Genomic DNA, 27,154 nt, shown 5'->3' with positions numbered 1-27,154 from the left:
CACGTGGACTACGATTAGGAATGGTAACCTGTGCCAAATACAGCGGTAGCAGAGTGAGGCACCTTGTCTGCAGAGTGGCGAGTGAACCGAGGCATGCAAGGGGACACGGTGCACTAATTTGGGTTCCCGGTCACTTGACGGAGAAAACAACATCAAAAAAATATAAAAAACTCACATCAACCTTGTTCATGTCGACCTAATGGCTGTGTCGACCTACTTCTAGTGTCAACCTAGTCACTGTCGACCAATGGGTGTCAATCTAATGGGTGTCAGCCTAATTGGTGTCAACCCTGAGTCCCATGCCAGTAGCCAAGCAGGGGCAGAGACTGAGGTGACCAAGCATATGCCAAGCCTTTATAATAGTTTACTAATATTGCTAAAGGTACATATCTAAACTAAAACCATAGTAACCATACATTTCACTTTGCTATATTTTTAAATGCTGGTTGATTGCTAGAGACTCATGTACTTTATTGTACCCCAAACATTAGCAGATTCAGGAGAGACAGGTTTGGCTAAAAATTAAGTGCCAAGCTTAAATCTGACGTATATTAAAGTTCAAATGTGTATATTCCCAGTGCTGTTTTGTGGTGGCGCTTGGAAGTTTGCAGTAGTTGCAACTTTTTTTGAGTCTAATTTTCAATTCTTATTACTACTGTAGTTCCAGAATTAGGAAGAAATAAGGGAAATAATTTTGGAAATTAAGTAAGCATATGAACAGTTATCCATAGTTGTCAGCTACTATAAATCTTGTATTAACTTGTAACTTTAGGTGAGTACCAACACCTTTTATTTAGGGTACTGACACTTTTTTATGGAAATAAAGCACCATACTGTATATAGGGGGTGATTCCGAGTTGTTCGCTCGCAAGCTGCTTTTAGCAGCATTGCACACGCTAAGCCGCCGCCTACTGGGAGTGAATCTTAGCTTATCAAAATTGCGAACGATAGATTCGCAATATTGCGAAAAGACTTCTCTGTGCAGTTTCTGAGTAGCTCGAGACTTACTCTTCCAGTGTGATCAGTTCAGTGCTTGTCGTTCCTGGTTTGACGTCACAAACACACCCAGCGTTTGCCCAGACATTCCTCCGTTTCTCCAGCCACTCCCACGTTTTTCCCAGAAACGGTAGCGTTTTTTTCACACACTCCCATAAAATGGCCAGTTTCCGCCCAGAAACACCCACTTCCTGTCAATCACACTCCGATCTCCAGAACGAAGAAAAAACCTCGTAATGCCGTGAGTAAATATTGCATGTGCAATAAGCGGAAAATCGCTGCGATGCGAAGAAAATTACCGAGCAAACAACTCGGAATGACCACCATAGCTAGCAACATTGCAAAGGAAAAGAAGCCAGGTTTCTGCAAGTGGTAATGAGGCAAAAAAAGAAATACTACTGTTGTATTCTTATCGTACCTATGTAGAATTGAACAAAAATGTAATCAGAGACATTCTTCAGTTGTGTGTTATTCAAAGCAATCTTATATTTCTGGCCACATGACTTCACACAATATATATTTTCAGAAACTGCCTTTGTAACTGTATTGTATTGTATGGTGATCATAAAGAGAAAATTCCCATGCAACAAGAACCATCATCCATTCACAAAGCTTAAACAAAAAATTCTAAAAGCAACACCCTCCATTGCACCCAGCTCCCCCCCCCCCCCCACAAAAATAAAATACAAAATAAGGATATGATGTATTTTAGCACTGGAATGTACTGAATAATGTAATTTATCATAGAACAAGTTGAGCCAATTATGTTATTTCAGAGAGCACCAAGACATCTAGTTGTTCATTCCCTATGATCTTACAAACCAGTGTCATGAAAGAAAATACTTACTTACAGTATCTAACATGCCAGTCATTACAAATCATTGTTTTAGAAGCCTTGTCAAAGTTATAGGTACAGTATAACATAGCAATAGTCAAGTATGGGGCTTATGGTAAGATAAATGCAAGATACCCATAAATGCACCTGCATTGTGTGCACAGAACTAAATGTGTAATTTGAACCATATGCAGAGAAACATGTTTCTATGCAAGTGGACCATCCTTATCCATAAATGTAGTTTCACAACTGTCTTCACCATCGGTTATCGGTTTGTGGTAAAGAGTGTGGTGGTGGTGGTGGTGGTGGTGGTGGTGGTGGTGATGTTTATGTTGTCAGTGTGTAACTGGAGCTGTGTTTATGAGTGAAGTGTTAACTGTATTATATCAGTCTCCATCATGTGATGTTTACAAAAATTCCAAACATCCAAGAATATCTCTGCCAACCATTACTAGACAGGGAAATGGATGCACCTAGGACACTGTCCCTTACAGCACAATTGAAAATGAAGGAACTATGACTTCCAAGTTTGTGTAATCTTTATCATATAGCTAAGGATGACTGCCTGAAGAGCTGAGATGACAATCATCTTGTCACAATTATTTGTTCTAAACACAGCTGGCCGGGCTTAGTAACCTAAAACAAACACCTCTGACATGTGACGTTTAAGCACCCTCCCTGCTTTCACTTGATGTGCTGTGCTGCCTGTTACTTCCATGGCGATTGTAGATAGTTGATAGGAAGTGAGAAGGGCAAATCAGAACTATGATTTGGAAAACTAAAGAGAATACTGATCTGAAAACAGATTATTTATATGTAAAGGTAATTTTACTGTGATTCATAATGGACAATATGCCACTTGTACTTGTTCTGTTTTGACATTAGCTAATAGAGGAGGACCATGGCAGACTTGTAGTTGGAACTGCAGGAGTTGGGTTTGTACAGCTCCTTTTTTTTCTTAAAGACAACAGGCTACCAACAGAAACACAGATATCCAGCCTTGATCAGGGCAGACATTAAGGGATCTACTATATCACTGATATGTTTCACTTTTTGATTTCCACTAAAAACGCAATTTTCAGTTTTGAGTAGCATTATCAATTGAGATTGTTTTTATTTAAACAAAACAGAATATTAATTGAATGGATTTATTTGACTGTTAAGGGTAAAAAAAACTGCAGGTGTTAGGAAATGGGCACTGGCTATATTCATTGATGTTGAAAAACAAAGTGCATAATACTATAATCAAAAGCTAGATCAAGTTAGTGTACTGTTTTCTAAAAGCCATAGTATTTTGTTTTGTTTTGCAGCCATTGCTGATACATGGACTTTAACATGAATTAAAAGTGAACTGGTCTTATCATTTGGAAAAATAATTCCAGATATGGCAACTGTGTCAAAGTGATGTTTATGTGGTCAGCATTAGGGAGGCCAATCCCGGGCCGTTTTTTCAATCCCGGGATTCGGGATTGAAAAGCGCTCAATCCCGGGATTCCCGGGATCCCGGGATTGCAGTAGGGATCAGTGAAGAAGGGTGTAGGGAGCAGTGCTGGAGGGTAGGTAGCGGTGCGGGAAGGTGTAGGTAGCGGCGTGGAAGGGAGGGTGGGTGTAGGTAGTGGTGCTGGAGGGTGTAGGTAGCTGGGTGGAGGATGTAGGTAGCAGTGCGGGAGGATGTAGGTAGCTGGGCAGGAGGATGTAGGTAGCGGTGTGGGAGGGTAGGTAGCTGTGCGGGAGGGTGTAGGTAGCAGTGCGGGAGGGAGGCTGTTAGCACTGCATGGAGAGAGGGTGGGTGTAAGTAATACCACTTACTATTAGGTGGGCGGCAGCCATGGACACACTGAACGCAGCGGCATTTCAAATGAAGCACCGGCCGCCAGCAAACCAGAGCTGACGGACCGGCAGCGAATCAGGGAAGTGGCCGCAGCAGTCGCTCCTGAGTAGCTGCCGCTGCTGCGGCAGCTTCCCTGATTGGTTGCAGGTCCACCAGCTCTGACGGGCTGGCGGCCGGCGCCACATTTGAAGTGCCGCCATGTTCAGCGTTTTTCTATGGCTGCCGCCCGCCTAATTTTAAGTAGTATTACTTACACACCCACCCTCCCGCACATGCGCAGTGTAATCCCGTGAATCCAGGGATTGGATGCTCCAATCCCAGGATTCAAATCCCGGCATTTTTGGGCCCAAATCCCGGGATCCCGCCGATCCCGGGATTGGCCTCCCTAGTCAGCATGGCATAAGCACACACACAGTGTGTATTAATACTTATATTAACCGTAATTATTATAATAATTTACTCTGCTAACAAAGCATGGCAACTAAGGTGCTTTCTTCTGTTTACAAAATATGGAATTTCAATACCAGTCATGATCATTTTGTTACCATATATATTATAAAGGTTTTGTGGATTAAAAATATCAACAACTACATGTTGCAGTGTGCTAATACATTTGTATTGTATTTTGTCATTTTACAGCTCCGATGACAGATAAGCCACCAAAGTTACTCCAACCTTTGGAGAGCAAACTGACAGTCCAAGAAGCTCAGATTGGTAAGTAATATAACTGTTTAGATACTGATTTTGCAAGAAACATAATTCTGACTTGAGTATACATTTAGGGCACAGCCTGATTTCATGACTTTCAGAATTACCTGAACAATTAATGGTTGTATGGAATTAAAATTATTGTTAAATTAATTTTAGACATCCATATTTTGATATTGTTTTGTCCTATGAATGGTTCTCATGCTCAGATCTATAATATCACATAAATACCGTTGACTAGGGTCATAGCATCTCAATGTCAATCAGTTCAGTGGTATCAAGCTTCAGCAAATTGGCTGCTTAGGAACAGAAGCTTTAGGCCCTTGTCTTCTGCTTCTTACTCTTTATCTCCACCTGCCTTTCACTTGGCTGTTTATATGCAGTCACATGGAATTACACCCTTACAGTTATAATGTTCTTGTTGAGAGAATGAAGTGGAATTCTCCTTTGAATTCTAGCGCATTGCCCAGGGTTAATTTGAATGTCAATTTTATAGCGTGATTTAAGTAGCAAAATAGTCGATGTATTGTAGCTATTTTAAAATATCACAAGAAATGTGCTATAATACATTTACTGTAATGAAAAATGATTTAGATAATATAATACCTACAGAAAAACAATTAAGTAAAATGCAATTACAGTACCTGTAGAATAAACAACAACAAAGCAAACAGAGCACTGAATAAATTCTTATGCTTTAAAATACATTGCTTTTGTCTATTATGTCACTAGTAAACAATTAAAATCACATTCAGTTGACTCAATTGATTCTGCAAGTCCAATGATATGGCAACATCCCTACAGTATTATTTCAGTTACAAAATGTTTCTGTTTCAAGGACAAAAAAATAATTGCAATATGATTTATGGTCAGATAAAATATTTTTCCAGGTAGTTAACTGTGATTTGTTTTCATGTATCTACTACTTTTTCATTAAGAACACTATAAGATTAAAAAAATGACTTGGAAAAATGAATGCCTTGAAAGGGTAGAAATAGTACCTTTTTTTAGTAAATAGTATTCAATAGCTCAAACACATGATCTTTGCAAAATTCACAATATTTTCTTATTATATCAGAGAAACAATAACCAGTATTTGAATACATTTGCAAGCTAATGCTCATAATACAAAAAAATATATAGAAATGTTAGAAAAAGGAAAGATGTACAGTTATGACCATGATATGACAAATATCATGTAATCATGTAAATATCAGTAGAACTAACAATTATCAGTAGTGGTAGACTAAATGATACAGTATTATAATAATTATATCCAGTATGTTTTATGTAGTTTATTAATTAAATACTTGGTTTATAATCTAGAAATTTATCAGAGAATACCTATTGCAGTAAGCTTCCTATATTCCATTGTTCCACATTTTGCCATAAAAATGTGTGAAGTCTCTCCTCTAGTGTAACAAATGAAACTGAAGACAATAGATAAAATGCTTTAAATTATGTTTCCTATGTATAAACTTAGAGAAGATAAATGAGAAAAGTTTAGCACAAAAGAATGGAACCGATGGAGCACTTGCAGATCCTTTGTTTAAATTAACTTTGCTTTCAGAAACATCTTTGAAAAATGGACATACTTTTTCTTTTTTCTACTTTTCACCCTGGAAAATGTGTTTTAATGGTGTAATTAGTAATGGTTAGCTCACAGTTTCTTCTTCTCTTGAGTTTTAGAGTATGAGAATTAAACTTGTTTCCCCTAATGCTGCATTTTTCAGATAAAATGATTGAATGATGATTAAGTAAATGAACTAAGAAAGCAGTTTAACAATCCTATAATTTTTCTCATAAACCATAATGGCTTGGAAATCAATATATTGTAACATTGTATTTGCTGAAAATATGAAAAATACATGTACAGTTGTATAATTGCAAATAATACTGTTTTAAACCTTCATTTAAATTCAGATACAAATAAGGTAACTAAGTCAGTGTCTTGTCTAAACTTAAAAGTGTTGAGTTAACAAATACAATACTGTATATTGATGTGAAGTAATCCTCACTTTTTTCTCACTAATAATGAACATTGGGGCTTAATTCAAGGTTGATGCAAAATAAAAATCTTCCTCTAATGGGTAAAATAATGTGCAGTGCAGGTGGGGCAGATATAACTATATGTGCAAAGATAGTTAGATTTGGGTTAATGGTGCAGTCACCATTTTCCCATTGATTTCCATAATGTGCGTGCATAACACACCAGGAAAATGGCAACCACGGTTTTCCTGGTGATTTCTGCAGTGCTGCTGCTGCCAACATAGGACTCTGGAGAGTAAGTTTTGAAAAAATGGGTGCAGGGAGTGCATGTTTGCACCACACACTGCACTTATTATAAATACGCCTGTGCCACTCCCCCCTCTCTGTGCCACTGAAGACTGGTGGTGGTGTTACAGTAAAATGGGAAAGTCCTTTAATACTAAATGACCATCAAATAAATGCCACTGTAAATGCAAGTATTGTTCATGATCATGGGTGTACCTTTATGCCACAGTCTTTACATCCTCTAAATGCTTCTTTCAAAAGTACAATGTGGTATGTCCCAAAGAACACATAACCTTAAATTAGTTCTTTGAACATGGAAATGAGTTCAGTGAATTGCAATGACCTTCAGTTCTCCATGCCTCAGTCTTATACCTGTGATCCATAGCAATGTGTGCCCACTGTGCACCAGTATCTAGGTTCATAAAACAAGAGCAAATTTTGTGTCTGTTTTTAGTAGTCCAGTGAATTCAACCCCTATACAATTAGATGTAAAAGGAATAATCAACTAAACAATAATGACATGTTAAATACTGTATAGTGTAATAGTAGCATATCAGAAAAATATAGTCACATTAGAAAATGTAACTTAGAGGGCTTTTTCTATCTAACATATAGTGAAACCCTTTATAAATATATAAATATAGCAATAAAGATATTTAACATAAGTAGAACATCCTGTAATAATAATTTTTGGCAAATTGAGTCAGGTGTAAATGCTGTATGTGTAGATTTTATACATCTCACTCTATCACAAGGCAAGAAAATGATTTTTCTGACCTTTAAATTTCACAACTTCTGGTGTTTCATCTTTACTTAAAATTTATGAGTTGTCTGTAACACCAAGGTTAAGACTATCTGTAGCAATAGTTTTCTTTGATCAAGAAAAATCTAAACAACATTTTTCTAACTGAAAGTTAGTTGTTAAATGGAAAAAAATTGTACATAGAAGACATAATAACCTCTCAGGGAAGACTATGTTCGGTTTAGTGCAAATTCTTAAGTTAAGACCTCTATTAAACCACAAAAGGCAAAAAACTCTAAAAAAAATTGTGCTAAGAAAGCCCAAATGTATCCATGCATTAGCATTACAAGTCATAAACTAGACAAAGCAATCTTGATGAATATTTTTTCTGTTTTTCTTATATGTTCTCCTTATAAAGTCTATCTACTTTATTATAAGTTTTAATTTTCAAAACCTTTCTACTGTATTGCGTGAATAGTGTGTATAAGTTTAGGACAGTGAGCATGACGGTGCTAATACTGTATATGAACCCTTGTAAATCAACAATAAGTGCCATTAGAATTTTGCCCCTGTTGTACATTTTGTGTTCTGCGGCACCATGCACCTACTTCCAGAGTAAACAGGAATGCCTCAAAGGTGTATGGCACAAAATATTAAAACACACAAAAGTGACATGAGTAATTAAAACAGTAGTGACAGTTCACTCACGCTCAAGATTTACTTAAGACATGTCCTAGGCTAGATTGAGCTGTGTTTTAGAAAAATAATCAAACATTTCAATTTATTTTATTTTACTTTAGAAGGGCATCTTATCTTACAGTGATAGCTGACAGGTCTTTGAATGGATATTTTTAAAACCTTCATCAGTTATAATTCCACTATCTGCTGTATCATAAAAGTGACTGACTTTGTGGGGGCAGTTTCAGAAACTGGCATGTGAACATGCATATCTATTCTTATACATTGTGACTTCAGTCTCACCTGATAGCCTCTCTCAGTGCTCCAGGACCTGGGAAACTCAGTCACACTAACCATCTTTCTAGCTCAAAGTATGCATCTTATTTGCATAAATAAAAAAACTGAGAGCACCAAAACTATATTGCTAACTTACACTGATTTTATGTGTGACAATTGTACATCTGTGTGCAACTGAGTCTGAATCTATGTAAAAAGGGCTGTACATGTTTAAAACTAATTCCTGTGTAGGTGATGTCTCTAGTATACTATGAGTGGCTTTTTGCTGATTCTGCAAACCATATAAATTCCAAAATTTAAAGAAAAGTACAGTATGCTTCTTGTCTCGGAGCATCTCAGTCATGCTGGGTGTCTTGCATCATAAGGTGTATAGCTGCTAAAGGCATGAGGACACATCTCTATAACAATGTATGCATTAATTTGATAGATGCATTCATGCAAATGGCAAGGTATTTTGAGGAATGAAATAACTCAATCAAACTGCTTATTGTAGAAGCATTGTTTGTAACATTCTGTAATGTACAGTACTAAAATAATATAATATTTGGATATATTAATATTATGAACAGTGATACCTGATAATCGGCAACACTTAAACCCTTTAGAAGAACACATACAGTAAGACCTCACTATTCTTGTTTCCAAACTACATGATTATGTTTCAGCTTTACTTTTATTTTGTCAAATCAATGCTCTAAAACATTAAGAGGTATATTCAATTGCTGTCGAAACTGCCGTCTTGTTGGAAAGATGGCAGTTTTTGACTGTATCAGATCGGAAGGGGTACCGACCTATTCAATCCCCGACTTTTTTATCTGACAAGTTGGCGAATTCGACTTGTTGGAAAGCACATGGATTGGCAGAATAACTGCCCATCTGCATGCTTCTGTCGGAAACGGGGCCAAATCTGAAAACAATGGGGAGACGGGGGAGAGCAGCATCTACAGCAGCGTAGCCGGAGGATAGGACACCACCGCTGCTCACGGCAGCATCCTTTCAGCTCCAGCAAGTGAGGTCCCACTTGCTGGAGCCGGGTGAACGCTGCTGTGAGGTCTGGCTCGGTGACACTTTATGTCAGACCATAAACATTTCGTTATAGGAGTTCACACATATGCATGCAGAGTAGCATAGCCGGAGGATGAGGCACCACCGCTGCTCACGGCATTGTCCTCCCAGCTCCAGCAAGAGAGGTCCCTCTGGCTACACTGCTGTAGCTGCTGCTCTCCCCCATCTCCCTGCTGCTTTCCCCCTCTTAGCACCTTCATCTCAATCCAACTTTGTTAAAAGTTGGATTGAGATGGTCATTGAATAGGTCCTGTCGGATCCATTCTGACAAATTCATGTCGGAATGGATACGACTTGAATTGAATATACCCCTAAGTGGCAGTCATGTAGAGTAAGCAGTAAGTGTGGTTTGATTTTTAGAAGAGCAAATCTACCATGGTTTGGTTTGTAGGCTAGTTCACAATTATGGGCAAATTTAATTATATATTAAGTGAATTTATTCACAATTATTTTAACAAGTTATAAGTCTTTTACAAAGAAAAATATTCTGAGAATTTACTTTCAACTTTCTTTTGTAAATTGTAAATATAATTTTTTATAGACTATTTTGCTCAACAACTTTTTATAAGACAATTCAGAAATATGCATTTCAAACAACTTTCATTTGCAGTATGATTCTTTAGGCATTTTAAACCAAGAAAAATATATGCTTATATTATTATCATCCTTTTTTTATATGGCACCACAAGGGTTCCGCAGTGCACAATTACATAGTACATAAACAAATAATCAAAACAGAAAAACAGCAACTTACAGTTAAAGACAATATAGGACAAGCACAGGGTAAATAAACATAGCTACATCAGCAGATAACACTGAAATATGTATCAGGTGGCAGAAGACTGCTGGAGTTGGTGCAGTTGAAGATTATTAAAGTAAGAGAAAGGATAAGCACATGAGGGAAGAGGGCCCTACTCGTGAGAGCTTACATTCTAAAGGTGAGGGGTAGACAGACAGGGGTGACACAGACAGGGTACATAGAGAGCGTGGAACACAGCGTTAGGATGAGAGCTTAAAGAAAACCCTTTTGTTCGCCTTTAGAGTCAATTGCCTAAAATAAATATAAATGATATAAAACTTCCTAGAACATTTGATTATCATCTTATATGAAAAGCAATAACATTTACTACACTGCACAAAAATAATAATTGCAGGTGTTATGCAGGTCCATAGAAAGCATTGTCAGGCAGACTGCAGCTGTGAAGGTGAGACCCTTGTAGCCCCAAAATTTAAAAAAATGCATACACAGGGCCACACACTACCAGAGTCAAATCAAATGCAGGCAAAAGAGACTGCTGTTGCTTAGCAACAGCCTCTCTGGACCCAATGCACCACCAGTGGTGGAATAGCATCACCACCATCTGTGGTAAGGACTACTCTGAGGTGCCACCCTCTATAGTTGAAGTGCCAGAATGGGAGCAACACAGCAAATGGCCATATTGCAAAGATAACATAGACAGAGCAATTGGCAGCTAGTCGTGAGTGTTTGAGCTACATCCAGGAATTATGCAACACCAATGCAATTATTGGTTACTTCATGTTATGACTATGACTGTGCATGCTTCTGCACAGCAAGGTCTGTACCAAAATGGTTTAAGTAAATGTTGTATTTTTGCTGACTTATATAACTAGGTGTACTATACATATGTGTCTAAACCATTTTTAGCAGACAATATATCCTTACACTGCCTCCACTAACAGTTATAACTTTAAGGGGCATAATTATTACAATCCAAATCTCAGATGCAGATGTGATGAGATAAAATTACCCCAATCTGCAATGCAGTATTTGAGTACATCGCAGGGGTGTTTCAGTTATTGCATGCAGACATCCAGTTTACAGCAGACATCAGATCACCAGGGTCACAGTGCAGGAAGCCAGCATCAGATAACTGAAGGCATGGGGTAGCACATTGGGACACCAATCACTGGGAACCTGCAGGTAAGTGAAAGAAAAACTTTTTTTTTGTGGTGATCAGCTTGTAGTCTTATTAGACACATACGGCTGATCACAGGCTCTGGCTTTCAACTCTGCTTTGTCTGTCAGAGTGGAGAATGGAGCAGGAAACTAAAAGGAACTGTGGATAACACTATCTGTAGATAGCGTTATTATCATAGGGCTGCCTCTGATTTTTATTTATATTTTGTATTTTTAGTAAATTCGGTCATATAGCATTTCCCATTACAAGTATGGGAAATTCAATCTGATCACTAATAAAAATGTCAATTAAACGGTTTGGGGTATTTTTTCACAAAACCTGATCCAAAATCCCTTTAATACATTTCAGTGAAACTGAAATAATGTGAAAAGGGTGTGAAAACACCCTTTTTCACATTATTTTTGTAAAAATAATATACTTAAATACAGTATGACCATATTATTAATTCTGGTCACACATCTAAATATTATCATTTAATCAGCCAACTAGTTTAAAAAAAATCTGGTAATGTATGAGAGCAATAAAAATGATAGGGATTTGCCTGCTAATTCCCCAAAATGGGGGAAATTGTTGTTTTCCAGCATTTGGAAACAAATGGATTATGCTCCTAAACATTACCAGTTTTTTTGTTCCAACCAAACCAGCTAGTACTGGTAATTAACTTTTAAAAAGTATATATTCTTTTGCATTTAGCTGCAACAAGTATAGTTGGTTCTATTAAATTTAGTTGTTAAATTGTCTATATCAGTTATGCTTATAATCTCAGTAGAAAATCAGTTATGCTTATAATCTCAGTAGAAAATAAGCAGCTATTTTTCCCTGTCCCACCTACTGTACATCCTCTATAACATTTTTGCACAGGGTCCTTTTATTTTGAGCCCAATTTTATTATCATTAATTAAGCAATACTTTTTTATCAAATGCCCTGCTGTTCATTTTATATTATCACCTACTGTATACAAACATACAAACCATTTTACCCTCTTCCTCCTACAGTATATCATCAGGTGTGTATGAGTAAGCTGTCCAAATTGGTCTTTGGTTTGGTAAAGTGAAATATAATTTTAAATATTAAAAATATTTAGTTGCAAAACTTTAAATTAATGGTTTCTGCCATATTGATAGGTTACATATTATTTGGTGTATAAATATCTATATTTTATTCACTACATTAAGAGATTTTGTTGGTCCATGCATTATATCTTGCTTCCGTTCAGGAATTCATTTTATCATCCACTCTCCAGTACTATCCATAAATAAATGACACTAAATTCTATCTATCCTCCTATTAACTCTCTACTTCTGTACTATCTGGGGTAACCAACTGTCTGTCTCTCTGCTACTACAACATAAATGTTCCAACACTACCTAAAGTTCAGCAGGTCCATCGTCTCTCTTTCTCCCCACAAATCTCCTATACAGGCTCTTTGTATAATCCCAAATCAATTTTAAATTGCTCATAGTTAACTACAAAGCCACTAAATCCCATTCAACCACATTAAATCTCATACAAAAGTACTTTATCTCTCACCTTATGTCTACCCATTTTATAAAGATTCCCTACCTTGGCCAATCCAACTTTCCAACAGCCTTCCAATATCTAATTTCTCTCCGAATACCCATCATTTTAGTAGAGTTTACCTTACTCACATTTACAGTATCTATCCTCCATAAATGCACCATCAGAACTGCCCCAATTTCTACTTTGAACCACACTAACTCATCATATTACAGCTTTACCATTTCCAGTTAAAATGTAGATTTCTTATGAGCAGTCCCCTCCTACCCTCTGTTTTTATATGCTTGCATTTTTTTTCTACTTTGTATGTCTCTGTTATATGTATGAATGTACTGTTTAATCTATTATCCAACACTGCAGTATACTGGAGAACCTAATTTATTATTGATAATAATAATTATAATAATAATAATAATAATAATAATAATAACAACAACAACAACAACAACAACAACAATAATAATAAAACCTACATAAAATATTTTTTAAGATTATTCATTGATAAAAAATAAGATGCCATTGTGAAAAAGTACTAATGAACCCTTACTACCTCAAGCACTAAATGACTTTTAGAATAAGGGATTATTTTAATGTATACATTTGTGTTGTGTGTTTCTTTTTCAACATAATACATCCTTAAATGTTGTTTTTATCTGTGTAATCTGTAAAGCCTGAATGAATCATATAATGGCCTCAAACAGCTTTGAAATATTCAGTTACTTTCAAAGACTGTTATTAATTTCAAGTCGTTAGTGGATTATACAGAAAGATCATCCTGTTAGTATTTCTGTGCTTTAAACATCTCCTTGGAGACTGGAAACACAGGCTTCTCCTTAAAAGCATTCTCAGTAAATCAGAATGTTTGTTTGATGTTACCTACATGATATTGCTGGCAGGTAAAATGTCAAAATGTCACTGCTGTGTGCTTTATGATACACCATGGCAAATCAGATTACCTATTTGAATTTAAGTTTGCACTAATTTTGATCAATGATCTTCATGTTATAAGAATAGCACTATCAAATCTGTCTGTGAGGCCTCTAATGCATCTAAATACTGTATTTGCAACACCTTTGTATGATATTTGCCACACCATATTAAAAATGCAGAAAACTTTCAGCAGAAGGAATTCAAAGATTTTAAATATAACATTTATTACATTTTGAATCAACCTTTATCAGGATGTTAAACACAAAAAACAAAGGCCTTGTACAGAGTTGCACATAAAGCAGTCGCAAGTGCAGCTTCTTTACATGTTGTGAAACAAAATGGATTTCCAGCTGTAGTCAGAGTCAGCCACATCTGTTTGACCACACTGCTATCATCTTTCTACTGGTGAAAGTAGCGGTCATCATTATCAGCATGTATTTGCACCAGCCTTTTTCTTGGTGCAGTGCAAGTGACTGAATGCAGCCATAATACTGCATAAGCTCACCTTCTGAATAGCCCACAATTGAGCAAGTGAGCAAATCCCACTAGAATTGTTTTTTCCCACAAACATGTCTTAGAAGATTGAGTGGTACATGTGTAGAGGATGCTAACGCTTTATCAGTAATGCAATCGTTACCATTACTGCATATTGGCTAGATACTATAATATTCTATTATGAAAACCATTAACCATTCTAAAAACTTATCATTGTCTGATTAAGCTGCCAATCACCAAATCTAGCCCCCCATTGGTGCACTACCACATCTGGGTCACTTAAGTAAGTGAATTACTACTGGCCCATCTCATCTGCATTGTCAATCAAGACATGGAGGAGTCACATCAGATTGGTGTTCCATCTCCATGATTACATTTGGTACTTCACTATGATTGGTCCTTATGATTGGTCCTTGTCTCTAGCAATCTATAACTGTTCCCTGACGATTGGGCAATGCAGTCTTTATAGTATCTGCCATCCAGGCTGACCACAGTCTGACAGGTGATCAAGCCCACTTTGGAGGAATGATCATTCTGTCCGCTCCTGGAAGCTCTCCTTTCTGAGACAGCACATCCCACTGGCAAAAGTGAACTCACTGTCACATTTCCTCTCCTTTCAAGTGGCAGTATTTCCTTTGGCACATCTTCTACCTTGCACACCTTCATTGCAAGTGTTTGCATCAAAGGAACCTGATGCCTGCCACAGGATCTAATTACCACTGTAAATGTTTTTCTAGCAACACTGCCACTGTGCCCCCTCTTATCTTCTGTCCTCTCCATGCATGACAGCAGACAGTAGAAGAGACCAGGGCTTATATTGTTGCACTTTCTTTACCTTATATCTTTTGGAAACTATATGGAAATAACAATTCCTGCATGCACAATGAATATGATGCTCATATTATCACCTGATGTGATGTGAACTGTGCCTTTATATTGACATACAGTATTGTGTAATTGCATAATCTTTGTTATAAGAATGGATCCCTGACTTCTGAATTTCAGTACTAAGATCTACAGGTGATATTCAATCAACAAAAGTTCCCTCTCTAAAAAGACAAAATTACTAATTATGGGGTCTATTTATTAAGCCTTGGATGAAGATAAAGTGGACGGAGATAAAGTCCCAACCAACCAGCTCCTGTCATTTTTAAACACCTCCTGTAGCATGAGAGGAGCCTATTGGCTGGCACTTTATCTCTGTCCACTTTATCTCCATCCTAGTCTTAGTAAATAGACCCCATTATTTGCTATAAACAGTAATCCATCATAAAAGTGTGCCTAAATTAGTGAGATGCTGAATTCTCTATGCTGCAGCACTGTGGTATGAAGAAATGTGTGAATAAATGTACAATCCTGGTATGATGCTTTGATGTCCAGCTGATGAGCTGTAAAATGTGCCAATTATATTACTATACTGTAAGTTACAATCGCAAAACTTTTTTGGTACAGATTCCCACAGTTAAGTACAATAGTCTATAGGTGTGATTAAAGCAGCTAATGTTTCTTTTTTCCAAGGAGATATAATCATTGCTTTCAAGTATGCATATCCTAGTCAGGTGTGGATATTTCTGTACAGCAGCTTTCTAACCAACACAGGGTACAATCCTTTTGTGCATCAATAAGACAAACTAGGGGGGTTATTCAGAGTTGATCATATATATGCTATATTTAGCACATCTACGATCATTTACTCTGACAGGCAGGGGGACGCCCAGCATAGGACTAGTCTGCCCCGCATGCCTTGAAAAGTAGCTCCCTAACTGCGCAGCTCCTGTGTGCTGGAAGGGAGCTACTTGTTGCATCCCGGGTCACAGCGGCTGCGTGTGACATCATGCAGCCACCATGGCCCGCCCTCTGCACGGTCTGGGCATGCCTCCATTGCCCAGACTGCACCCCCCAAATGGCGACCAAATACTGCTGGCCCACCCCTTCCTGCTCAGCGAATGCCTTTACCTGTCAATCAGGCAGAGGCGATCGTTGGGCTGAGATGTCGATAGCATCTCTTGCATGCACATGTGCACTGCGGTACATGCGCAGTTCAGACCTGATCGCCCGCTGTGCGAAAATGGACAGCAGCAATCAGGTCTGAATTAGCCCCTAAATGTTAATCAAACTGTTACACCCATGGGTAACTTACCTGCCATAGATCCACACGCTATGCCAAACTTTATTAATGCCCTTATACACATAATGTCCCTTACACATACGCCGCACATTATTAATGCCCTTACACACATAATGACACACATAGTGCCCCTTACGCATATGCCGCACATTATTACTGCATTTATGACACACATAATTCCCCTTACACATATGCTGAACACTATTGCACAACCAACCCACCCACACACAGCACTCACATGGCTGCTAACACTGCTACAGATGTGTCCTCATACATCTTGCTTCAATACGCCATGCAGAAGGAGATGCCTGGCGTGTGTTTGGCACCTTTTTTTGACAAAAATGCATCTTATGTGCATTGCTATATGATTAGGATGCATAAGCAGCTTCTGCTGATTACAATGATATGCGGCATGCTTATATTCTATGTGCGATTGTGCCTGTATCTGTATATGGAATGCTACATTACAGTGATTTCCAGTAATACACTGTAATGTAGCATTTCATATACAAATACAGTCGCAGGCACACATAGAATATAAGCATGGTACATATAATTTTAATCAGCAGAAGCTGCTTGTGCCCCTAGGCATTCCAAATACCCTAGGTATTTGCCTAGTTTGCCTATGCCTAGTGCCGGGACTGCCTCTTTAGCCCACATATCCTATGTGAGAACAAACTGTTGCCATCCCAGTAATACTCACTCAGTTATAAATGGAGATGCAGCTAAGATGCATGCTACTCTGAGACCCCATAATTGCCTTAAGTTGTGTAGACAGGTCCCAACAAATGTGCAATTGCAAAAATTCATGACTTCCATATGCAGACAAAATCACATGCAACTCTTAAGTATTTTCACCCCCACAATAAATTATGATTTGTTAAAGCTAAGCTACAGTATATACAGTATGGTACTATTCTAGATTGTATTTATCCCCAGAGAGCGACCCTTGGCCCAGAAAACACATGTATGTTATTTGCATTTTGCAGGAACACTTACTGTATATGAAAGAAAAATTATTTTATACAAAACATACTTGGGGGAATGGAATAGGGTGTGAGAATCAGAAAGTGAGAGATTTTGGGAGAATTCTACAGTTTTTTTTAAAAGTGGAAATCATTTACATGAGAACTCTCAAAATATCTCTCACTTTCTGATTCTCACACCCCATTACCCCCCCCCCCCCCCAATTTTCATTTGTTTATTACATACAGAAGGGCCTACTGTACGAATTTAGAGAAATAAAACTAAATGAAGACTAACTCCTGGAACTGTGTTTGCCTGGAAGTGAGCATTTAACAGCGAATGCCTCAATGCCTTATGCTCTCTCCCACGCTGGTTTCCTCAGCAATTCACAGGAAGAGGTGTGATGTAGGGAGTTATCTGTCACATAACATAGCATAGTCTATGCTGACATTTAAACTCAGAAGCAGAATTGCTCTGTCAGCTGGGAATATGCTATATTATATGTTCTCTACCAGGAAAACAGGTACTGTATATGGCTAAATCACAAATGCTTTTTAATGTATATACCTACATAGTCACTGTTTGATAAAGTGCTAAAAAGTCAAACAAGAATTAATTCTTACTCACATAATCCTGCAACAATTAATATGAAGAAATAGATTTTTATATGCCAATTATCCCACAAACGTAACAGGTATGTCTTGGATCTCTGGCAGTGGTGGTTAAATGTATGTACTGAAACTGTTTTATATTATGCTTCTGTATCTGCCAGGTGCAGAGCATCAGTTTGCATGTGGGCCTGGCAGTTGTGTTACATTTAGTCTAAACACAATCTAGTCTATAGTTTATAATAAAGTTGAATACTGATAAAAAATATTTTTTTGATTTTGGAATAGAGTTGGATGAACTTGAACCCCTCCCACTTGTGTCAGTTCCTCTGATTGAGTTAAGTCTTGTGAGATTCTGCTAGTGTACTGTATGGTGTCTTTTTGTGTCTTTTTACTGAAAATTCATACTGTCTGATAAAGAGTTAAAAATTCAAACATGATTCAATTCTCAGCCATATGATCCCACAACAATTATGGATGCAGTGTATGCAGTGCATACAGGCCCCTGTGGTCCAGGGGGCTCACATCACACACTCTGCACTATTTTTTTTCAATATTTACCCTTCAGAGTTCCGCACCAGCAGCAACAGTGATGCAAAAATCACAAGGAAAATTACCTCATACCCTCATTCTGAGTTGATCGCTCGCTAGCTGCTTTTAGCAGCAGTGCACACGCTAAGCCGCCGCCCTCTGGGAGTGTATCTTAGCTTAGCAGAAGTGTGAACGAAAGGTTAGCAGAACAGTGCTGAAATATTTTCAAGCAGTTTCAGAGTAGCTGCAGACCTACTCCTTCCTTGCAATCACTTCAGTCTGTTTAGTTCCTGCTTTGATGTCACAAACACGCCCTGCGTTCGGCCAGCCACTCCCCCGTTTCCCCAGGCACGCCTGCATTTTTACCTGACACGCCTGCATTTTTTAGCACACTCCCGGAAAATGGTCAGTTACCACCCAGAAACACCCACTTCCTGTCAGTCACTCACGATCAGCAGAGCGACTGAAAAGCGTCGCTCGACCTTGTGTAAAACTGCATAGTTTCTTTGTGAAAGTACTTCGCGCGTGTGTACTGCGGCCAATACGCATGGGCAGAAATGCCGATTTTTAGCTAGATTGCTACGCTGAGAACAACGGCAGCTAGCGATCAACTCGGAATGACCCCCATATTTGCAGAGATCTGCGCATGCGCACTAGACTCTGGGACAGTGTTAGGGGACCCTAGTGCCTAGAGCTATAGCGCTGCCAGCTAGAGAGGAGGGGGCCCAAATGGAGCCTGCTTGGAACTTTCTAAGAATGAGAGTGTGGACAAGATGGAGCTGTGGTTTTCAGACAGAGTAGGGAAGGGCAGATGGAGTGGAGCTGTGGGCAGAGCCAGACTAAGAGGGGCCCTGCTGCTGCCAGCAGCACAGATCAGATCTCTGGTCCGATTTGCGGAACTACATCCTATTCCCAGCTCCTGGGAGCTGGTGCGGTGTCTCCACATGCAGGGCAGATGAGCAATTGCAGGCTGTGCCTGGTGACTGGTTGTACCCGGCTCCCTGTGGCATTGAAAGGAGGCTGGCGCCGCATGGCTGCAGGAGTGTGTACAAGGAAGGACAGGTAATTTAAAAGTAATTAGAAGCCTTACTGTGTGACATCATTTGTAAGGTGCATTATTGTGTGTGGGGCATAAAATGGTGTCAGGGCCATAACTGTGAGCGGCATAATATGTAATTGACGTTACAGTGTGTGGCATAACGCATAATGGGTGTTACGGTGTGTAGTATAACGTGTAATAGACAATATGGTGTGTGGCATAATGTGTAAAAGGCATTACGGTGTGTTGCATAATGTGTAATAGGCATTACGGTGTGTGTCATAATGTTTAATGGGCATTATGGTGTGTTGCATAATGTGTAATGGGCATTATGGTGTGTTACATAATGTGCAATGGTCATTATGGTGTATTGCATGGGTTGGACTGATGTCTCCAGCATGGACGTTATCCGTGAGATTTCATTCACAATCTGTTTCTTCATGTGCCTGATGCTGATTGTTGCACTTTAAATGAGATTACATTTATTCATGTCTTCTTCTATGGAGTGCTGGTCCTGTCTGCTGCAGTGCCCTTGCTGGAGCCTCTGTGTGTGGACATAAGTATATTGTGATTCATGGACCTGACATCTTCATTCGAATGACTCTGTGTTGTGTGGTTCACTACATTTTTGCCATATATATATATATATATATATATATATATATATAGAGAGAGAGAGAGATACTTCCAGAATACGGGCGGCACTCAGAGACTTTCAAACCTCAGATGAAATTGGTGAACAAGCCCCTTAGGGCTGCTTTATTGTTAAGTTTCGGGGCCAAAATCCCATTCCTCAGGATTTTGGCCCCGAAAACGTCACAATAAAGCAGTCCTAAGGGGCTTGTTCACCAATTTCATCTGAGGTTTGAAAGTCTCTGAGTGCCGCCCGTATTCTGGAAGTGTATGCAGCAGACATTGGGCTGAGGAGAAGGCACCTGAGCAGGTGAAACATAAGACCAGAGTGCCAGGGTCTGACTTTGGATGTTTTATATATATATATATATATATATATATATGGGTTGGGTATGTGTGACTGGTCACAATACCGACAGCGGGATCCTGGCTGATAGGTGGCCAGCAAGGGCGGCGATCACAACAAAGCCACTTGAGGGCTTGCTGCGCTCACCACACAGCGGGCTTGGTGGCTTGCTGCACTTGCCCCAGGTTCTATTCCCACTCTATGGAATGGAAATAGTCCCCGACTAGTGGGATTTTCAGATGCCGAGATCCCGGCATTGTCACACAAACGCATCCCTGTTTCCTTCCTGTTGTACTAATTACAGAAGGCACCGGTGGCATTTGCTCCATATATATATATATATATATATATATATATATATATATATAGTACAATGTATTGGGCGGCACTCCAATGGATTTAGGAAAAAATCATACAGCTCACCAAGCCAGTTTAGATCAACATTTCAGGTGCCTTTATTTGCACCTTTCGTCGGGATACAGTAAAGCAAAACAAACATACCTTTTATAAATAACACCAAACGTGTGAGACACACCTCCCGCTTCCGGACCCCCGGCGCCGACGTCATAGACGCCGTCCCCTGTTGCCACGCAGATGGTGGGCGGGACAATTGTCATAGCGACACACAATACTCTTAGACGCGTAACGTCATGCTCAGGCAAATCACACTGACACCGCCTAGTGGGCGGAACAGTTGTCATGGCGACAAGCCTAACAAACCGTAGCAATAGACACATGACACCTACACCGCCTGCATGCCGGGCTGCCGGAGCACGGGGTCCGAGGCATAACATGTGTAGAAACACCGCTATGTGCGGCGGATCATTACCCTTCCCAGCTACAATGGAACTGAGTGATAACACACCCAGTCGTTGTTGCTCCAGGATTAGTTACATTGTGACTAAATCAAACCTTCACCAAGCACCATACACCAGAGGGAACAAAGTATAGTAACTATCAAGATGGAAAGGCATCTCCAATAAAGCAGTGTCATATATATTAGGGCCATACTCCACATGATTATAGACATTGTTTATTCAAGTGTTGCCATCCGGACTCGAACACATACCCTAAAGGAAAGATATACGATAGTTTCCCATCAAAACGGAAATTAAGCCTAAACCAACACGGATTATTTTAAATAGATACTAAAAAAGATACTAAAAAATAGCCCGAATCATGCCAAATGAATATAATGCCTAGGCTAAAACAATGTCATTTAATCAAAATTCTAATCCTCATGGCAACCCTTGAAAAAGATGGAAAAACTAGAGAAAACACAGCAGGACGAAAAAAGATACAAATAGGCAATATCCAAATCTTCATAAGAAGCAGAGGAGGGAGAGATTTTCATTAAGTCCCGATGGGGCGACGGTGTTGAACTCAAAAATCCAACGCGCCTCCAACTGTAGCAATCTCCTATTGCGATCTCCTCCCCTTAACATAGGAGGAACGTGGTCATTGAGTTTATATCGCAGGGCTGCCATCGTATGTCGTGCCTCCCTAAAATGTCTGGCCACGGGCTGTTCAATATCTTTTCCTTCCAAAGCTTGTCTTATGGCTGACCTGTGCTGTGCTGCCCGTTCTCTAAAGGTACAAGTGGTCTTGCCTATATAGGCAAGTCCACAAGGACATTTGATGATGTAGATCACATATTTAGACATGCAGGTTAAGACATGCTTGATGGATACTTTCTTTCCTGAGTGTGGATGTAGCACTACTGAACCTACTTCAAGGTACCTACAGGTGGTACACCCCTGTACATCTGTATGAACCTGGGGCTTTAGTAAGGAAATGTGAACATAGTACCCTTTTCTTCGGCCGTAGTATCATTATGCACCAGGCAGTCCTTAAGGTTACGTCCCCTCCAATGACAATTTAACACCCTGTATTGATTCAAAGCTGGCAGAGTTTTATCCGTCTTGATAATAGGCCACAATTTCCTTACTTTCTTCCTCACTACTGTACTTGCAGTGTTAAAGGTGGTTATTAACGGAATCACCTTCTCCGGAGTTTTTTCTTTCCGCTGCAGACACTGTGAACGTGGTAGTACGCGTCTAAGAGTATCATGTGTCGCTATGACAATTGTCCCGCCCACCATTTACGTGGCAACTGGGGACGGCGTCTATGACGTCGGCGCCGGGGGGCCGGAAGCGGGAGGTGCGAGGTGTGTGTCACACATTTGGTGTTATAAAAGGTATGTTTGTTTTGCTTTACTGTATCCTGACAAAAGGTGCAAATAAAGGCACCTGAAACGTTGATCTTAACTGGCTTGGTGAGCTGTATGATTTTTTTCTAAATCCATTGGAGTGCCGCCCATTACATTGTACTGTTTGCTGGGCCTTGTAGTGCCACGGGAGGGCTCCCGGGTATTTGCTCTCCGCTGTAGGAGTGCCGGTCACAGGTGTTTTGTTTAAAGAAGGCTTGTATGTGCAAGTACTCTTTTTTGACATGGCAACCACGCTACTAAAATTGTGAATAACATCAGTGCTGGGATATTTGTGTGTTTTTATCACTTTGTTTTTTGGTATTCTTTGCCAGTTGGGACTAATTGAAGACACATTTGTGTATAAATTCATTTAACATGGAATCGGGTGCTGGCATTTCTAATACCTTGGGATTTTAAGCCATCAATTTACCCACAGGTGATTTGTTAAGTTTTTCTGAGTCAGAAGCGGAGGCATTACTAGTTAAAGATACCTTTCAGTTTGCAACAGGAGGGGAATCTGCAGAAGATATTTACTTCACTTTGCTTAAGCTACGTAAAAGGGAGGTTGATTACCATCTGCATGGGGTCACCATCTCTGACTACTACAGGGAACGTAAAATCCCCAGGGGATTTAGGATAAAAAATGTCCCCACGATTGGAAGAACGAACCCTGAGTTCTGCAGGCGGTGGGCGGCTGTGTTGAATAAATGCTCACTAGATCTGATGATCTTGGTTGTGGAGGAATCTACTAAAATTTTGATTGAAACCAAATTAAATATTAGTGAGGTAGAATGTGCTTCTAAACATCTCCTAGTGAATGACACCAAGAAAGATTGGTTGCAGAAATTACAGGCTAAAATTGATTCCCACAGACATGAGCTAATCAAATATAAAAAAATGAAATTGGCAACTGTCAACAAAGATTATGAGGACCAGACAGTGTACCCCTGGGCTACAGGGAGATTTCACCAAGAAATAAAAGGTTTTTTTCCAGACGCAATACAAGAAGGTACCTCACGGATACTGAGGGGTCAGCTATGGATAGTTTGGCTACAGATTCTGATCATGCGACAAGTTCCAACACAGGTAAGCCCCCTTTAGGGACCGTGACACGTGCAAAAGTTGCCCCACGAAAAGATGCCGGAGCAAAACAAGGCGGAGCAAGCAAGGGGAGAGGCAGAGAAAAGCGCTAAGTCCCAAATGTGATCTCATTATTAATCTTTCCTCCCATGTTTTAACTCCAGATGAAACCTCATTGCTCAACAAGGGGTTATCTTTTGTACCAGTTACTAAGTTCAACCGTTTTGATTGGAAAGTGGATTCCTGGAAACATCAGAGAAACCTCAAATTAAAGGATTTTTATGGGAAGGGCACGGTTGTGGAAGAAGTGGACATTAGCAAACATCCCATACGGCCCAAATCTGTATTTGAGCCACAAACCCATAATGCTGCTATAAAGAGTTATGCTCGCATGTTGGAAGGTGGTGTTGATTATGAGGCTAGCAAACTATATAGAGTACCTACGAATTTATCTAAGGGGGAGTTTCAAGCGATGCTAGACCTAAGCAAGAATAGGTCTGTTGTCATCAGGGCTGCCGACAAGGGGGGAGCAATAGTGCTACAAAATCTACCAGCATATAATGCTGAGGTGTACCGTCAATTAAATGACCAAGCAGTCTATTGCAAGCTGGGCTTAGACCCAACGGCTAAGTTCAAGCAAGAGATTGATATGATCCTGATACAAGCTCATCAAGATGCTATTATTGACAAGCAAACTCTTAAAGCGTTGACGGTTGAACATCCAATAACGCCGCTTCTGTACACGCTGCCAAAGGTCCACAAAAATTTGGACACCCCCCCGGGACGCCCCATAATATCGGCAGGTGGATCCCTCTATAGTTACATCTTAAAATACTTGGACAGTTTTCTACAGCCCGTTATTCAAGCGGAACCTACGGTACTTTTGGATACAACCCAGCTATTATTATTACTACAGAATCTTACGCAGCTTCCGGAAGTATGTACTCTCGCAAGTGTGGCTGTAGTGAGTCTATATACGAACATTCCCCATTCGGAAGGCATTGAGGCAGTTAGATGTCTACTTTCTGGGAACATCAATTATAAAGGGCCGGATGTGGAATTTTTTCTTGGGTTACTGGAGAAGACACTTACACGAAATTTCTTCTATTTTGATGGACAGTTCTACCTACAGCGGCTCGGATGCGCCATGGGGAGCAACATAGCCCCAGCCTTCGCGAACGCCTATATGCTGGATAAAGAGAAACGGTTATTCCTGCAAAATAAATCTTTTGCAGAGGGACTAATATTCTTTACACGCTACATAGACGACCTGTTGTTAATTTGGGCAGGCACTCCAGAAGATTTTGAGGACCGGATGCAAGCCATTAATATCCTCGATGCTAATATAAAATTCACGTTTGAATGTAGCACTGACGTTATTCACTATCTGGACGTCCAGATTACAAGAAAGGAGAATTGCCTACAAACATCGGTGTATCACAAACCCACCGATAGAAATATGCTACTGCACGCTAACAGCTTTCACCCTACGGCCATGAAAAAGGGTTTACCCTTCTCACAATTCCTTCGGGCAAGATGCATTATTAGTAACCAGGAAGATTGTGAGATAGAATTAGACAGAATGATTGGGAAATACCTTGAGAGGGGTTACCCAATTGAGGACCTTGAAAGCGCCAAAAGGAAAGCGTTGGCACTACCACGTTCACATTGTCTGCAGCGGAAAGAAAAAACTCCGGAGAAGGTGATTCCGTTAATAACCACCTTTAACACTGTAAGTACAGTAGTGAGGAAGAAAGTAAGGGAATTGTGGCCTATTATCAAGACAGATAAAACTCTGCCAGCTTTGAATCAATACAGGGTGTTAAATTGTCATCGTAGGGGACGTAACCTTAAGGACTGGCTGGTGCATAATGATACTACGGCCGAGAAAAGGGAACTACGTTCACATTTTCTTACTAAAGCCCCAGGTTCGTACAGATATACGGGCTGTACCACCTGTAGGTACCTTGAAGTAGGTTCAGACTGGGTGTGTTATCACTCAGTTCCATTGTAGCTGGGAAGGGTAATGATCGGCCGCACATAGCCGTGTTTCTACACATGTTATGCCTCGGACCCCGTGCTCCGGCAGCCCGGCATGCAGGCGGTGTAGGTGTCATGCGTCTATTGCTACGGTTTGTTAGGCTTGTCACCATGACAACTGTTCCGCCCACTAGGCGCTGTCAGTGCGATTTGCCTGAGCATGACGTTACGCGTCTAAGAGTATCGTGTGTCGCTATGACAATTGTCCCGCCCACCATCTACGTGGCAACAGGGGACGGCGTCTATGATGTCGGCGTCGGGGGGCCGGAAGCGGGAGGTGCGAGGTGTGTCTCACACGTTTGTTGTTATAAAAGGTATGTTTGTTTTGCTTTACTATATCCTGACGAAAAGGTGCAAATAAAGGCACCTGAAACGTTGATCTAAACTGGCTTGGTGAGCTGTATGATTTTTTTCTAAATCCATTGGAGTGCCGCCCATTACATTGTACTGTTTGCTGGGCCTTGTAGTGCCACGGGAGGGCACCCGGGTATTTGCTCTCTGCTGTAGGAGTGCCGGTCACAGGTGTTTTATATATGTATATAGATATATATATATATATATATATATATATATATATAGCTTTTTGTGTATCCGTCAATCCCTGGACTTATGGTACCATTCAACAGGGTGCCTTCACATGGTGCATTTGCTTACACCCCTGTATACTTAGATAGATAGGGCAGCACTCCCGAATTTGAAAAAGTGAAAAAATGAGTGGTTTATTTAAACATTTTGGGGGATGATACCCCGTCACCAGGGCTGCTTGGTCCTGATGACGGGGTATCATCCCCTGAAATGTTGAAATAAACAACTCATTTTTTAACTTTTTCAAATCTGGGAGTGCTGCCCTATCTATCTATCTATCTATCTATCTATCTATCTATCTATCTATCTATCTATCTATCTATGTATCTATGTGTCCCCAGTTTATATTATTCCACATTACAGCGTGTCTTACCTTTATAACATCCACTAGACTTTATTATTTTAATTTTAAATCTTAGGGCACCCCTGTCTTAAGTACTCCAGGCCCCCCAAAGACTTAATCCAGCTCTGGCTGTAGGTAGCAAATTGGATGGGACTGAGCAGAATAGATTGAGAATGAGCTCTAGTCATAGCATGGGTTGAGGCTGGACAGAACTGTGGGTGGAGTGGTTAAGGAGAAAGGCTGAGGTCCCTTTACTAGTTACAGATGTGCCTACATACTCAACATTGCTACAGTTGTGCCAAACAGCCCCTCTACATAAGCCAGGTCCTATGAGAT

At 39.9% G+C, this 27,154-nt stretch overlaps 1 protein-coding gene across 1 annotated transcript in view; it reads left to right on the top strand.

Moving 5' to 3' along the window:
* IL1RAPL1 (interleukin 1 receptor accessory protein like 1) overlaps positions 1–27,154 on the top strand; it is a 1,997,981-nt gene that overhangs the window by 1,558,148 nt on the left and 412,679 nt on the right. The window contains exon 6 of the mRNA XM_063955696.1: positions 4,302–4,376. Within this exon, the coding sequence (XP_063811766.1) occupies positions 4,302–4,376 (75 nt within the window). The remainder of the gene's footprint in view (positions 1–4,301; positions 4,377–27,154) is intronic.

This window comes from Pseudophryne corroboree, chromosome 2 (genome assembly GCF_028390025.1).
Source record: "Pseudophryne corroboree isolate aPseCor3 chromosome 2, aPseCor3.hap2, whole genome shotgun sequence".
In the NCBI taxonomy this organism is placed as follows: domain Eukaryota; kingdom Metazoa; phylum Chordata; class Amphibia; order Anura; family Myobatrachidae; genus Pseudophryne; species Pseudophryne corroboree.
This window is presented reverse-complemented; position numbering and strand designations above follow the sequence as displayed.